General features: G+C 46.7%; 1 protein-coding gene across 3 annotated transcripts in view; it reads left to right on the top strand.

Annotated features, from left to right (window-relative positions):
• The window catches only part of LOC8031570 (putative protein kinase C delta type homolog), a 257,938-nt gene that overhangs the window by 144,145 nt on the left and 98,094 nt on the right, over window positions 1–15,699 (top strand). For all 3 annotated transcript variants that reach the window (XM_029979728.4, XM_029979727.4, XM_029979729.4), the window contains exons 2-3: window positions 10,936–11,075; window positions 13,582–13,741. In XM_029979728.4, the coding sequence (XP_029835588.3) occupies window positions 11,037–11,075; window positions 13,582–13,741 (199 nt within the window). In that variant the 5' untranslated portion in view covers window positions 10,936–11,036. The remainder of the gene's footprint in view (window positions 1–10,935; window positions 11,076–13,581; window positions 13,742–15,699) is intronic.

The following is a 15,699-nucleotide window of genomic DNA, read 5'->3' as shown; positions in this document are numbered from 1 at the left end:
TTCCGACCGCATCGGAAAGCCGTGAATCCCGATGCACAATCGAGGTCCGTTACGAGGCTAACTGCCTCGTAACACGCCGGCACTTTGCGAAACGACATTTTTTTTCACTCTGGGAGGCGTTGACCTTGCTCGTGGTTGTTCTTCTCTACTGCCCCCCCCCCCCCCCCCCCCCCCACCACACACACACACACACACAAAATTAAAACATTTTTGAGGGCGCTACGCAAACCACACATTATTAGTATTATTTGCACAAAGCAACGATTTGCCATAGTTGTTGTTGTTGTTTTGAACCAAGGGTAAAAATATGAAGGACGAAGTTGATGGCAGCAATCTGCGATATATACACGTTCGTAAAAAAGGCTCCTGTGCGCTGCCATTTTGAGCGATGCTGGCGCCGCGTAACGTTTCCGTTATGCTGGGGTGCGCCAGGGGCACACGCTGTTGGGGTGCCCGATGACAAGATGGCGGAGTCTGGTGTGTCGCCGACGGTCAGCGTTAGCGACACACTTACTGTTTCGGAACGCAGTAGGAGGTATCCACACAGAATCGTAGCCTCAAATATTGCAGGACGGGGCATATTTATTAAGGGTCAGAGCAGACTTCATAACGACTGCAGCCTCTGTTCCAGCACGTCTTGAAAGCCATCGTTGATGCGATGACCATGCGGCTTCTGGCGCATTCTGAGGAATGCTTTGAGGCTTTAGATATTTTCGTAATTTTTTTATCTGTTACTGTTTGAGGTATTTTATTTAATTGTTCGTGCTCTTTCGAGGTCGAAGACAACACTTGTATATTTTATAATTTTTTTTTTTTAAATTTCCTTCTGCGCTTAGTGATGTATGCCTGATCAATGCTACATTGCGCGACAAGCAGCGAACGTCCTAACTGGAGAGCAGGTCTGCCTCACCTCGGCGCGCGAGTCGAAGTTAAACCGGGAACTCACTGAAAAGGTGTATACATATAGTTTTATATATATACGGAAAGCGTTTCATCTCATCAGAAACGTTTTGGCCGGAGGCGAGCCAATCTTTGCCAGCGACCGTTGGAACGGCCTCCTCGGCTGCTTCAAAATTGAAACTTGCGTTGTCGCCGTAAAAGAAGCCGTTGACGTATACAGCAGATAGAGATGCCTTCTATTTTTGGCATGACATGCTATTTTTTTTTCCAACAACGAAAGATAGCTTACTTCTAGTAATTGCAGGGCCCTGGCCAATGGTTACCTCGGAAAAATGGTGTCACTTACCCACTGCGGCAGATAAGCGAACATTGCTGACTGGGAAGGACTGCCGTCTTTGGCTCATCAGCTCTTCCTACAATCCCAAACTTCGAGGGTCACAAAATCTAAAACTAGCATTTTTTTTTACTTGTTTTAATGGCCCACTAAAAGTTAGCCCACCCATTATTTTCATCCGATTTGCTCTTGATTGTACAGGGGCTAGCTCTCGAGATACTACGGTATCCGTTTTCATTTGTTTTTAGGCACTTTAGCGTCACGTTGACGGAACAATCCGCCCCCCGATGTACTGTGCATTGCGTCGGCGCTCCGCTCGCCCTAGCATGGGGCGACTTTGGCCATTAGCGGGGCTCAACGTACCGTTGGTCTTAAATCTCGTCGGCGAGATTTATGGGGACTGCCCTTTTTGGCCGGCTTCGAGGCAACTGCGGAGAGAAGCGGGCAGCACACGGACGGCGAACGAAGCGTAGCCGCGAGAATTACACGGTCGATTTTAGAAAAGGAAACTAAAAAGCTCTCCCTCTCAAGCGATCCCCCTTTCTCTCCCCTCTTCTTCCCTCCTTGTCCCTTTCCTCGACCCTTTCTTGTGTCCTGTCCGTTGTCTCCACTTGCCGCTTTCTTGTGCTTGCAAACTCGCGTACTTATGTAGAACTCTACAGTCGCGTTCGCGCCGCGCTACTACGTCCTACAAAAGACAGTCTACAAAAGACAGTCTGCAAAATACAGTCCACAAAAGACAGTCGTCTGAGGCGCGTTTGTTCCGTGTACGACAATCCCGTCACATTTGTCGCACAAGAACTGTCTGCAAGCACGATCGAAGCACACGGATGTGTAGGAAGTAAGCGGGCTTCGACCGTGCTTCGGGTATGTCCGCGAAGAATTCTGTCGTCAGCGTGTCAGGAGTGAACAACCTTGTCTTTCGTATAATGTACGAGCACTACTCTTGTACGTACACGTTACTTAAATAAAAGAGAAAAAAAACTAATTCATTACAATAATAATTGCTCTTGGATAAAAATTATTTAAATAGATTACTCTATTAGTTCTATTACTCGAAGGGAAAAGTGTAATTGGTCGTTCCTTAGAAACGTAAGCGTTATGCGGCTTCGTTTTCAGAAAAACGACAAACTTTTCCTTTCGGTTTCGAAACGGCGGTTTTGGTTTTTCTTTTTTTTTTTTTTAGCTTTTTTGTACTGTCCGTTATTATATTAAAATCACCGAATGATAAACTAGGTATCTTCTTAATCGACCAATTTTACTAAACCAACGTCCTCTCGGAGACAAATTGGTTCGAAGGTACTTTGTTACCAAACGTATATATACAAAGGCTGCCATTAGAAAGGGGAAGGTAAACTAGAAATGGCTAGAACTAAAATTTGTACTTTCAAAAGTACTATAATTACTCTACTTCCCAATAAATGTAATCGAATGATTACGAAATTACTCCAAAAAGCAATCGATTACAATTAATTTGATTACTGCACATATCTGATAAGGAGAGCGTGTGCGCGGTTTTACAGGATGAGGAACGGCAGAGTCGTCGTCTCTAGATGTCCTGCAGCACTGCACGAGCTCGCTGCGTTCCGTTGCACTTCAGCTGTGCGTGCACGCTCGATATCTCACGAGGCGCCGAAGCATCATCGAAGGCGGGAAGCTCGGGCTGGAGATCGGGCACCCAATGAGCGTGACGTTGCTTCACTGGCTCATTGGACATTACATATAGACGCTTTCAGCGAGTCAGTTACTCGAGCTGCCACCAGTCGGCGCGCCCTTCGCGCGCTTTCCGGGCCGCCATAGCCGACCTTCAGTTTTGCGCCGTTGCTCCGCGTTGTGTGCTGCACAGGCCACTACCGGAGCTTCGTTTTCGTGTTCTTTTACGTTCCGCGTTGAAATCTTGTATTTTATTTAGGTCTTCTCGATATTTACGACTTTCATTTAATAATTTGATATTTATATTTCGACATAGCTCTTGTACTTATTTATGGAATGGAATCGGACAGCGAATGGATCGACGATACAAGATTATGAGGCTTCAATGACCATGTAAGATCATGGCATTCTTACGTTTCTGTCGCTAATAAAGGCAGCCAACACTATTGCGACATATGTAAATTGCAACTGGCGCAGTAAGGCTATCACAGTCGTGCTTCTCGCTGCATGTGCGCGCTCGTTTCCGTGAAGCCGACCCGCATGTAAGCGATTTAGCGTGCGACGAGACGAGCGATGGAGATTTCTCACTGTCGCCCGTCGCATCGCTCGGTTTTGGGATTTCTAGAAAACGTCGCTCACCGTCTTGGTCGCTTGCTCCGTCGCTTCCATGCGGTTTGCCTCGTCGCGCGACTGACTGAGCGACAGCGAAGCGGGTCGCCGTCGCTTGTCTGGTCGCTCGCCAAATCGCTTACATGCGGTTTATACTCAATTAATTTCGATGCACACAGCATTGAACCATTGGCGCCTCGGTATTAAGTATAAACCGCATGCAAGCGATTCGGCGAGCAACGAGACGAGCGACGGTAACCAGCTTCGCTGTCACTCGGGCAGTCGTGCGACGAGGCAAACCGCATGGAAGCGACGGGAGCAAGCGACCAAGATGGTGAGCGACGTTTTCTAGAAACCCAAAAGACCGAGCGACGCAACAGGCGACAGTGAGAAATCTTCGTCACTGACTCTCGTCGTTGTCGCCGTCGCTCGTCTCGTCGCACGCTAAATCGCTTACATGCGGGTCGGCTTCACGGAAACGAGCGCGCACATGCAGTGAGAAGCACGACTGCGATAGCCTTACTGCGTCAGTTGAAATTTGCGTATGTCGTAATGGTGTTGACTGCCCTTCATTAGCGAGAAAAAAGTTAGAATGGGATGACCTTACATGGTCATTGAAGCCATAATTTTGTTATCGTCGATCCATTCGCTGTCCGATTCCATTTCATAAATAAGAAAATACAAGAGCTACGTTGAAATATAGATATCAAATGATTAAGTGAAAGCCAGAAATATTGAAAAGACGTAAAGAAAACACGCGATTTCAACGCGGAACGTAAAAGAACGCGAAAACAAAGCTCCGGTAGTGGCCGGTGCAGCACACAACGCGGAGGAACGGCGAGAAACTGAAGGGCGGTTATGGCGGCCGGGTCACGTGACGTCAAGATGGCGGCGCCCATGAAATGTTGCCTGAAAGGGTCTATATGTTTCAGGTTTATTCATATTGTGTGCTTCGCCATCCTCCGGTATCCTTCTATTACTCACCATGATTCGTCCCTCCCTGTTTTTCAGAAAAAAGTAAACTTACAAGTTCTTATTTTTTTCTTCTTTTCTTTTTAATAAATCGTGTTGTTTTTAGCCTTTTTAACCGTCGTCACTGTATGTACATGTACGGCAGCGATTACACATTTTAAAGCGGGCCGCCTAAACGCGAAAATTGTGCTCGCCGAAGGTTGTTTTGCTATTTGTTATGTCTTTCGCTTAATTATAAACGTTGTAGACGTTTTGCACACGCGTCAGATTCCAGTCGCCACAGACGACCTTCTCTCGTCTTACCAAGATGCCGGGCCAAGGAAAGCGGGCCTTGACGAACCTCCACAAAGGCCGATGCTAGGGAGAAGGGCACGGTGGAAACTCAAATGGCAATAGCCTGCCCTGCTGCAGTAATGATGAAGCGAAGTAAACGGAAGAGGATGGAAACAAGAAGAACGGAAGGCCGCTGATGGCGGCGACCATGCATACACAGCTGGTGCGAGGTGTCTATGAACGTTTTCTGTTTCCTGTCATTCTTTGTCACGTGGGTTCCGTATCTGCTATGCGGGAGGAAAAAATGTTCAAACGTATCAAGCTGAAATATGCGAGACAATATAGGTGAGGCAGAACAAGAATGTGGGACAATCGAGCATTTTTCGTGAACACTTTCCAGCGGCGTGGAGATGATCAAAACGATGTTTTATCGCGTGCCAGAAGTGACGACGTTCAAGATGGCTGCGCCCTTGTGGAAAAGGTGTCTTTGCTTTGTAGTTTCGAAATTAGACGTTCTGCACGTGCGACACGCGCGATATTGTCGCCTCGGGTGTCGGCTGCCCTGGTAGCGATGGCAATCGGACCGCCGACTCTCCGGCTTCAGACTTCTATAATGCTTCTCAGAATGAATTCAGATTATCAGTGTTTACCCATTCCGATGAAGGAGCCACGTAAACCACTTCCGCTTCGGAATCTCAAACAGCCGGAATTTCGCGGAATGTCGGCATTAGGGGACGCGCCAAAATTAAACAGAACGGAAGAAAGGTAGCAACTTTTCGCCTTCAATAGTTACGTTTGATGCTCCTAAGCCTAAACAACGTGCAAGCACTGTACGTGCTCCCTCTAAGAAATTAAAAAAAAAGGAACTGCGAATTGACTTTTTTTTTTATACTGGTTCTTTGGAAACATTATTGAGACCACTGGGAAACATTTTTGTGGGAAAAAAAAACTCGGCGGTTCAACCGTCATTTCTAGACTGATGAGCGTGTTGGTTGAGTTGAGGAAGACCGAACGAAGAAGAAGACACGGGTCGCACCAAGTACGACGTACACTTTCTTTTCACGAAGGAAAGTGCAGGTCGTCCCTTGTCCCATCTGTGTCTTATTCTTTCGGTCTTTCCAAAGAGTAAACCGTGAGATTTGGTTCCCGCGAAATATTAACCGAAACAAACACTTGGCGAGATTGGAGAAATGTCGAGCCTACAAAACCCATCACATAACATCCAAATTCTGGCGTTCCAGTAGACGTTCTCCAGAGAGAGAGATAGAGAAAGAGTGTAAAAAGAGAGTAAAAAGGTAACGGAACACCTTCACTCGGCATCCGCTTTCAACACGACACAGTCGTAATAGGGAGTTTTCGTAGATGGTTTGTTACGTCCCGCAACGGCTCTCCGCAACCCGAATACGTTATCCGGAGCTCTGTAGTCAAGGCCAGCGGCTCGTATGTGCACTGTAGTGGCGTCTTGGTTGCGGAGAGCGTAGTGGAGGAGGGAAAACGATCTGAAATTCACTTGCCCGGAGCGATTCCGAACGAGAAAGACCACGCGTATATAGAACGCGACGAATTGCTTCAAGTATCTGCAATTCCGAAACGAACCACTCCAGTGCCGTCATCATAAAGAAATGCAGGGAGCAGTTTGTTTCTACAGAGCGAGGGAAAGGGAGAAAGAATAGGAGAAAAACAAGTATGGTGCTTTGGAGAGTCTGCCGGGTCGAATTGTTTTTTGCCGTTACTATCGCATTCGGAATCATTCAAATGCCTCAATTATTCTTTTTTCTTATTTTGTCGTTGTTAGACGCGCAAGAAACGTTGGCTTTTATTAAAAGCCAACGTTTCTTGCGCGCCTAACGACGACAAAATAAGAAAAAAAGAATAATCGAGTGCATAGAAATTTTAGCGTTTATTTTTGACATAATGCCGATCATTTTTTTGGGCACCCCCTCGTGTTTATTGCTAATGGTCTCGCGATCGGAATCAATTGTTTGAGGGCAAACAGAATGGACTATTGGCTCTTATATAAGCTTTCAATAACACTTTCTTCTTTTTTTTTTTCGCTTCAGTGGTTGCTTTTCAGTGGCCGTTTTATTTTTTTGGTTTATAATTTATTAATTTGGCACTTTCTTCCGCGTTTATCGGCACAAATCTTTCTTTTCTGAAAAAAAGAAAAGTAGTTTGCAATGGTAACTTATTGGAGAGCACATCTTCCCGCTTCGTATTTGACTCGGTGATCAGTAAAATTTGAACTCAATTTTTCTTTTTACATTAAAGGCACTGCTTTATTGTTTTTTTTTTTTAAGAGTAGTGATTAATTTAAAAATGAAAAAAAAAGGTAGAACAGAAAGCTGAGATTCGAAAACATAAACGCAGATGTAGAAACCTTTGAAAAGACGCCTCTCGATTCAAATGTTCTCAAAACCGGCCGTTTCATAACACTCGTTGTCACCGACAACTTAAGAAACGTGTGGCGCCGCGAGGCCAGAGCGTCTGATTATAGCGCTTGTTATCTTTTTAATTCCTTATTAATTATCGCTCTTATTAATTTATTATCGCCAATGGTGATCGGGGCATTAGTCGAGAAGAGTGCCAACGAATGAATTACGAAGCACATCCATAATAAGCTACATTTCTGAACCTGTCAGGGTTTGTATTCACTCTGCAGCATCAACTCAGAAATGCGGCAACTCAAAACAGCCTGTCCGATAAAAAGAAAACACAAACACACACACACACACACAAAAAAAAAACAAAAAAAAACACGAGAAATTGCGGAGTAAACAAAAGAGAAAACATTACCCAAATGGCTCAAAGTGCGTGCTTATCATTCTAATTCTAATGGACCGTGCTATTTTCTGTTTTTCTTTTTTGTCTTTTCTTTTTTTGCATGATTTTGACTCGTACTATACACATATGTATAATCTATATTCAACACTTCTCCCTTCTATTTCTTTAGGAAAAGTTTCATGGCCGGGAGCTTGGTGTCTTCTTGCCACTTTCCCCGGGTGTCTCGAAAGGAGCACTTAGTGGCAGCGACTATTTAGATAAGCGCAGGCTCAGAGTATACTGAGTTCATACATCTAAGTTGACAACGCGGTGGAAGCTAGGCGCTCGCCGGAACCAATCAACAGCTTCTTTTTCAACTCGTGATCGCGCTCATTTTCGCACTTTGTACGGGCCGAAACGTGAGAACGAGGCGATAGACTGACGTATGGCTGGCCCAAGGAGCACGTAGCTTCCACCACGCTGTCAACTTGCGGGTGAACGAAGTTCATACGAAGCCCATTTTGTTGACCGAGGAGGACAGAGCGGCGAGACGGGCGTAGGAGGAGGTTTTTTCGTTTTTTGTTTTATTCTGGTTAATAGCTGACTTGTCTTCCTTTGTTTTTCCTGTCGTGTCACGCTTCAAGGGGGAACAAAAAGAATGGCCGAAGAACTGTGCCATGAATTGGCTGAGAGTTAAGTGCAAACGTCTTCGTCAGAATATATATATATATAGGGTTGTGTATGTTTGTACAGTCTAATAAGCCTCAACGGGTGACTTGTCTCCGGGCAGTAGATGAGCAGTTTAGCGAGTAGAGTACAACCGCTAGCTTCGGGATGCTGAAGGATGCTGAAGCGAAATTTTGATTTCAGAAAACAACGCAGAAGCGCTACAGGCGCGACGCTCCAAACCCGAAAGCATCACCCATAAAGCGATATCTCCAACGGATGATCGTATTTTTGTGAAAGAAAAGCGCGCTTTTCTTTCACAACTGACGTCACACGCCAGCTGTGCGCCGTGTGACGTCACTGCTCCTCGCGCTTGCGCAGACCGGCGAGGCGCGCGCGGTGGCGGCGGAGCCCGAGGCGACGGCAGCTCCGCACCGCCAGCTGTGCGCCGCGTGACGTCACTGCTCCCCGCGCTTGCGCAGCACGGCGCACGGCTCATTATGCGAGCCACGTGAAACCGCTCAACCTCGACCAGTGTAGCTCACGCTACAAAACCAGTTGCATGCGGAGTGACTCGAGGGTGGCATTGATAAATATCGAAGGCTCCTTCTGGTGTCTCGGACAACATCCGCAACAGCGCAAGCCACGGCAAGTTCGGTCTTTACACAATGCCACCGCCGGCATCTCGCTGAGCGAAATCCGTAACGTTACTAGACAGGGGAACAAAGCAGCGCCAATCGCAAAGTGACCCCTCGCCAAGGCTGTGCAGCCCGAGCAAGAGCTCCTCCATCACCCTCTGATGTCTACGTCAGCTCGACTCCGCGCAAAAGCGTGACGTTGCTACATCACGTGATTTGCATCCCAAGGAGCAAAGGGAGGGATTTCTTCCCCGTGAGAGTTTACGGGTGGCAAAGACACGGAGCGATTACTGGCGACGCGCGTGACCAAAAGAGTCGCTGCGATCGGCCGTCCACGATTGCCCAAACGCTTACAATGACGCCTCGATCATTTCTGCTCTCATCGACGGAAATGAGAGCGACGTCAGACTCAACCCCGACGGTGTTGGTTGAGAAGCGTGCTTGCTAGGCTTCCATCGCGCTTCTTACGCACAATCCCCTCGCAACGTTCAGCTCGGTTTCCACAAAAGTCACTGGTATCACCGATGTCCCCACGAACTCGCCGAGGTCACAGCGATGGTCGCCATTTCGGTCCTTGAGCGAGCAGTTTCTCTCTGACCTGTGCAGTCTTGGTGAGCCGATCCGAATTCGTGGTGACGGGTTGCTTTTTAAAAGCATCTCTTTTTTTACCAAATGGCCATTTGTCTGGCCACAGGTACAGGATGAAAACCGCGAAAATTGACCAAAAAAAAAACAACAACAACAAAAAACAACGAAGATGTGCCCAGACAGATCGCTGAAAGAGGATTGTAAGATGATCAACCAACTGTAGCCCGATTTTCTCTCTTCCTCATCAGGTACAGTTCGGCCAACCCCTTTGCGAGATTTTGGTTGTGTGTATGTTAGTATCTGTTTTCGTCCTGCTGGACAGGCTGGAGGGAAGGCAACGGCGTTGCTTGTTCCTACATGAGCTCGGTGTTTACCCTAACGGAAGAAAGGCCCGTAGACCGGATTCTTTACCTCGTCTTCCTTGACTTAGCGCGAGGTATAGACTTGTCGCAAGTGCTAGGTCAGCGTTCTGCTGGCACTCGAACAAGAGCCGCAACCAGACTCTGGAGTTGCACTTGGCTACCTCTGCCGAGCGCTGCGTCAGAAATTCAAATAAATAATTTGCAATAATCGTGTAGTTGTGGTCCTCGTGAAATGCAGTTCTCACCTTGGCCGCTAGGTTGGATCTCCTCCCCACGCAGGAGATCTTGCGAGTGAAAAGGCAAACGCGGGGCACGTATCGGAGGCGAGTCAGCGCTCGGCTCCCACTCGCCTCCAATGAGTGCGGACTCGACCACGAGCCGAACGCTGTCGCAGCACTCGTCTCCAATCCGCTCCCAGTATAGACGCTTTGCAGCAGCTGTGCATGGGCGCCGCCATAACTGACCTTCAGTTTTTGTTCCCTCATATTCCGTTCGCTCCACTTCATCATTACCATAGCAGGACAGGTTATCGCCATTTTAGATGTTTCTGTGTTCTTGTGCCCAGCATAGGCCCTTGTGAAGACCCGTCAACGCCCGCTTCAGTGACTCGGCATCTCGGTAAGACAAGAAAAGGGCGGCTATGGCGGCTCAATCTGGCGCGTGTGCAAAGCGTCTATTGGCCTCTTTGGGTAATGTTCAAAATTCAATACCCTAGGGATTACTCCATTACTCGCGAAGAAAAGGTATTGATTGTTATGTGAAAAAGTAAGCGTTAATCTTCCGGTTACTTCAGAGTTTCATCAACAGCATTTTCTGCCGGTTTGAAAACGTTTATTTGGTACTGTCAATTATTGGATTAATGGCACGGAACTATTAATTAATTATCTTCTTAACCCGCCAAGTTTGGTAAACCATCCTCTTGTCGGAAACTTGGTGCGAGGATTCCTTGGAGGGAAATTTGAAGAAGCAAAGAGTCCCATTAGGTAGGGGAGGGAAAAATAGCGGCTACGTGTAGTTTTGGTAATCCCAAAAGTAATAAGATTACTCCTGTGCTTACTTTCTCATAATAGTATTCCAACGATTTCAAAATTTCTCCAAAAAGCAATCGATTTTATGTAATTTGATTATTCTTAATGAGTAGCATACAAGAATGTTCATGATCTCGTTCTCTTCCTTCCAGGTGCAGTGGAGCCAACCAGTTTCCGCGTGTGCAAATCGGAAACGGATGAAAATCCGTACGTAGACACCGCCGTCGATGCTGAAAGCAACGCCAAAGACGCCATGACAGGCAACGGGTTTGTCCGGGTCAAGCTCCTTCAGGTACACCTCCTGCAAAAAAACCAAAAAAAAAAATGGTTACTAAAATTGTTTTGCAGATTGTCGTTGAAATGCGATGGAGTTTTCCATCATCATGGACTGCGTGAACGTGTTTTTTTATTAAACTTTTTAAAAACTGCTGTGGAAATTCTAGGAAAATTTTTCATCTACTTATTATATATACAGTTCTTATTATTTACGTAGTTTTTTTTTTTTAAACTGCTGTACCCCTCATCCGCAAGGCGGTGCCAGCTCCTTTATAACTTACGCGCATGCGAATGATAGTAAAAATTCTGCCAAACTTTTATCGATCTTTAAGTTCGTGGGCAACCTGAGAATCCAAAAGTTTGGACCAGGTGCATGCAAAACCATCCGTGGTCATTTCCACTGCGAGGGGGCCAAGGGCAATAGACATTATCCGAAATTGCTTGGTGGTCTGACAGCAATTGAGAGCGTCGCCATTTTAATGTTGGCAAGCGTTGTCGGTACCGAAGCACGGTGGAGGCATCGGAGACAACCGTACGAGCAGTGTGCGATGACGCGGCAGCTGGGTTTTCCTAGCTCTTACGATCATGAAATGTGAACGAACAGTGTACACAACCTACCGCAACTCTTTGACGAAACCCCTCGAAGGCCCCTCCGAGCCCGACAACTCGTCCGAGCGCGCCTCGAAATGCACGCAGAGCGCTCGTCCACCACACGTACAATACACCCGCACCCCTTCGATTACCAACTATTAAGCACCGCGCCTATTTACGATGTTAAACAAAAAGGCCAAAGTTTACCTTTAATCGCAGACGTCTGTCCGCACCGAGACAGGCAGTATGTAAGCTTCCGCAGCGAAGGCGACTTCCTCCGCTGCTTCGACGAGGTTGTCGCCAGCGTGCGCAGGCCTCTGAGATTTTCGTCAGACAGTTGCGGCGTTTAAACTGTTTGTCCACCTTCCATGGTCGTTTATTTGCCGGCCGCCATTGATCGGCAAATAAATTCGAGAAATATGAGCATCGTTCATCCCCTCAACTCGGAGCCAGAACGAGCGGCCATGTAGCCTGTTGCCTATCTTATGCTGCCAAGGTTAATCATAGCCACGCGCTAGGGTCGGCAAAGTGGAAAATTTTGGCTGAGCTCCAGGCATTGTTAGAGTTCGGCTATACTCTCGTCACCGCAGTGGTTGGACACGAGCCACTCACTACCCGAGTGTACGCCGAGACATTGATTGTTACGAGCCGATGTCGATTGCAGTTCTTGTGTCCAATCCATGTTCCGCGCTCGACTGTCGTCAGGCGGGTGGTTTCGATCCCACAATTATTACGTCATCGAGCCTCGCGAAGGCAAGACTGAAAGACATAGTCCCCTTTTATCCTCGCAATTTCACCGCGACCAAGAATCTTCCGAATCAGTGCTGCTCCCTGCGAGTATCGTTGGCCAGACTAGAACCAGTACGCCTCTGTAAGTTCATGAACATTCCAACCCAATATCTTTTCATGACCCCCTTAATAGGAAACTTAAACGAACGAAGGACTCCATTAAAAATTGAAGGGAAAATAGTAACGGTTCGAAGTAATCTTTTTGCTTTCAAAATTAATCAGATTACTCTTGGAATTACTTCCTAATGTTATTAAATGATTGCGCAATTACTCCAAAATGTATCTTGGTATGCGAACGCAAAAGAAGACGAGGGACGCACAAATAAAGTCATGAGCCATTTCACTCTGTGAAGGTTGATGAGCTGGAAAAAACTAGACACGCGGGACAGGACTGTCACCCCGGGGGAGCGGAAAGAAAGAAAACTAGGCACGCAAGCGCTTGGAACGACGACGAAGACGTCGGCCATGCATTCGCTCGCACCGCGCTCGGTGCGAGCGTAGACATGACCGACGCGGGTCACGCAGTGGCAAATCTTTGAGAAGCCTTTATTATCTGCCCGAAATTCTACTGATCTTGAAAATGGTGCCTATTGGTAACTAATCTATTGAAAATGCACATCCAAGTGATGAGACGTATAAGCTTTAGCACAGAATGAAGCGATTTTGCGTCAAATTCGGGACCTGAGGTTTTGTTGATCCACACGAAAAATTCACGGAACCCATGGATGAAGAAAGAATAAACAATTAAAACAGGGACAACACAACTACATCTTTCATGAAAGATGTAGTTGTGTTGTCCCTGTTTTAATTGTTTATTCTTTCTTCATCCATGACTTCAACCAACACGCTCTTCTACTAAGTTCACGGAACCCTAGCCATAAACAGCTTCGCTGTACAACACGTCAGACACGGACAGTGTCCCTTGTCTCCTTTTGCGCTCGTATACCAAGATGTTTAACCAACACGCCCTCTTAATTCTATGTCCAAAATGTAATCGATTGCAAGTAATTTGATTACTTGCTACGGGTATACTGTGCAAGTCTGCATGGTTACAGGCATCGTTACACAAGTAAACACCGCCTTTCGCTCCAGGGTCAGTCCTCAAGCCTTTGTGCGTGTGTGTGTGTCCTGCACCACGACAGGTGGAGCTGTTGCCGGGCAATGGGGCGCAGCACGGCACCCCGGTTTCATGGGCTCCCGGGGGTCCCACGAACACGTCCGTACCAGGACAGCCGCCCACCAAGTACGAGATCGTGGATCCCTTCTGCGTCGTCAACCTCAAGGAGGCCGAGGAGATTCCCGGTAACGCACCGACCCTTCGCCGAAACGTACCCTCGCAACACCTTCTAGAGATAAAAGAAACCTTAGTGCTGAATTTTTCCGCGTCACGAAAGGGAAATCTTGGCGCCGATTTTACACGAGCGCTGTATCCGCGTTCGGCTGAGACCCGTCTTCTCCCTGACCGAACACGAGCTTCGATCGAACGTTTCATACGCAGTACTCGTGTTCAATTCGTGCCTCGCTTTCGCCTCATGTAGACGACGTAGGAAATCCAGGTGTACGGCCTTCTTTATACACAGCTACAGGGTTTCCGAGAAAAGAGAACCGTGTTTTTTTCAGTGCGGGTAAGTACACTATGTATCGCACAAAGTTCAAACACCGTGGAAATGTGACGCTAGCAGTTGGAATAAAACTCGGAAGTTTGAAAACATGACATTACCTGCATGTCGAAAGAAAATCGAGGAAAATGACATTTCTTTATGAGGCAATGTCCACCGAGGCCTAATATCGTCGAGACAACCAATGACACTGTGAACGCTCGTGGGATTTATATAAGTAAAAAAACACTTATCAGCAAAAAATGAAGAGAAAAAAAAAATGTTTCCTTCCTTGCTGAGATGTTTTCACTGAAATAGCTAGATGGTACAGGAGCCCAAAATGTCATTTTTTGTTGTTGACGATATTAGGCTTGAGTGTACACCCGTGAGCGATATGAAGGTAAAGAGCCCTCTTCTTGTTTTTGACGCTCCTGCAAGTTTTGGAACAAGCTCTGGTTCCAGAAGAGGGCTAGAACGCAAAATTTAGATTCCAAGCCAGGTATACATTTGAGACGTTGAGAGTTAATATAGCTTCAGGGAGCCGTAAAACAGGCAAGAAACCAGGTAAGGTGTTCACTTTCATATTCCCGGCGGGTGTACATCGGTTTGAAAAGAAGTTCCATTTTTCTCAATTATATTTTGATCCAGGCAACGTCAGGTTCTCCAACTCGGAGTTTCATCTCAAACGCTAGCGTCTCATTCTCTCGGCGTTTGAGCTTTATGCGATGCATAGTTTATTCATCCGGGCCGAGAAACACGGTTCTCTCTTCTCGGCACCTTCCTGTAAAGACGGAAGAGACCAGAAAGGCGGCATCCTCAGCTGCTGTTTATCTTCGCACCGTTCGTCCTCTTTGATATGGAAAACTGGAGGGAGGTGTTGGGGGAGGGGGGGGGGGGGGGGGGACTGGGAAATGAAAACAGATGATTCGTCCGAGGGCAAGCCGTCTGCAAGGCAATATCCACCAGGGATATTCTCTGAGCGAGACATCGTCTTGCAGCCCGGAAGATTTGGGGAGAGGAGAAGAAAGCAGCGGCCTTGAAAGGTTCTTCACGAAAATCCCCTCTAATCTCACATTGGGTAACTCGTTTTCTGCAGCTCCCGGCGCTCCTTAAATTAAGGTCGGTACGCGTATTTTATATAGTTGAAATGTTATGGTAACTTGTCAGGATTATGCTGGGTTATAAGTGGCAATAAGGAAATCTCCGTCGCCTTGCTTCACAGCGCCGGAGTATGCTCCAAGTACTTTGTTGTTTTTCATGTTGTTGAAGAGGTACGTATTTGTTTAGATGAAACGTTTCAGACGCTCTGAGTTCTTTCTACCTTGTAGTAAATGAAGTCATATGAGTTTTGTGTGTCCCCATAGGGAAAAAAGCTCGTTTTGCTGAAACGTTTCTCAAATAATTCTTGTTTCTTCATACGCAAATCTTAATGTGCGGAGTGGACAGGTGATCGTTAACCAATAACAAAAAGAAATTGGTATGTGGGCATCGTAAAATAACTAAATTAATTACACAAAAGGACATAGCGTAAAAAAAAAAAACGCAGAATAATGCGCTTGAGCTCACCGGTGGTGTGCACACAGTCCCGCAATGGGCGTATGCGTGAACGACGTGTTGCCAAACTTGTTCGTAGCCTGATGTAAACTACTTTCGAATCACGGT

This window comes from Ixodes scapularis, unplaced genomic scaffold (assembly GCF_016920785.2).
Source record: "Ixodes scapularis isolate PalLabHiFi unplaced genomic scaffold, ASM1692078v2 PGA_scaffold8__174_contigs__length_109621045, whole genome shotgun sequence".
Classification (NCBI taxonomy): Eukaryota; Metazoa; Arthropoda; class Arachnida; order Ixodida; family Ixodidae; genus Ixodes; species Ixodes scapularis.
Note: the sequence above shows the minus strand (reverse complement) of the source record. Positions and strands in the feature narration are given on the sequence as shown.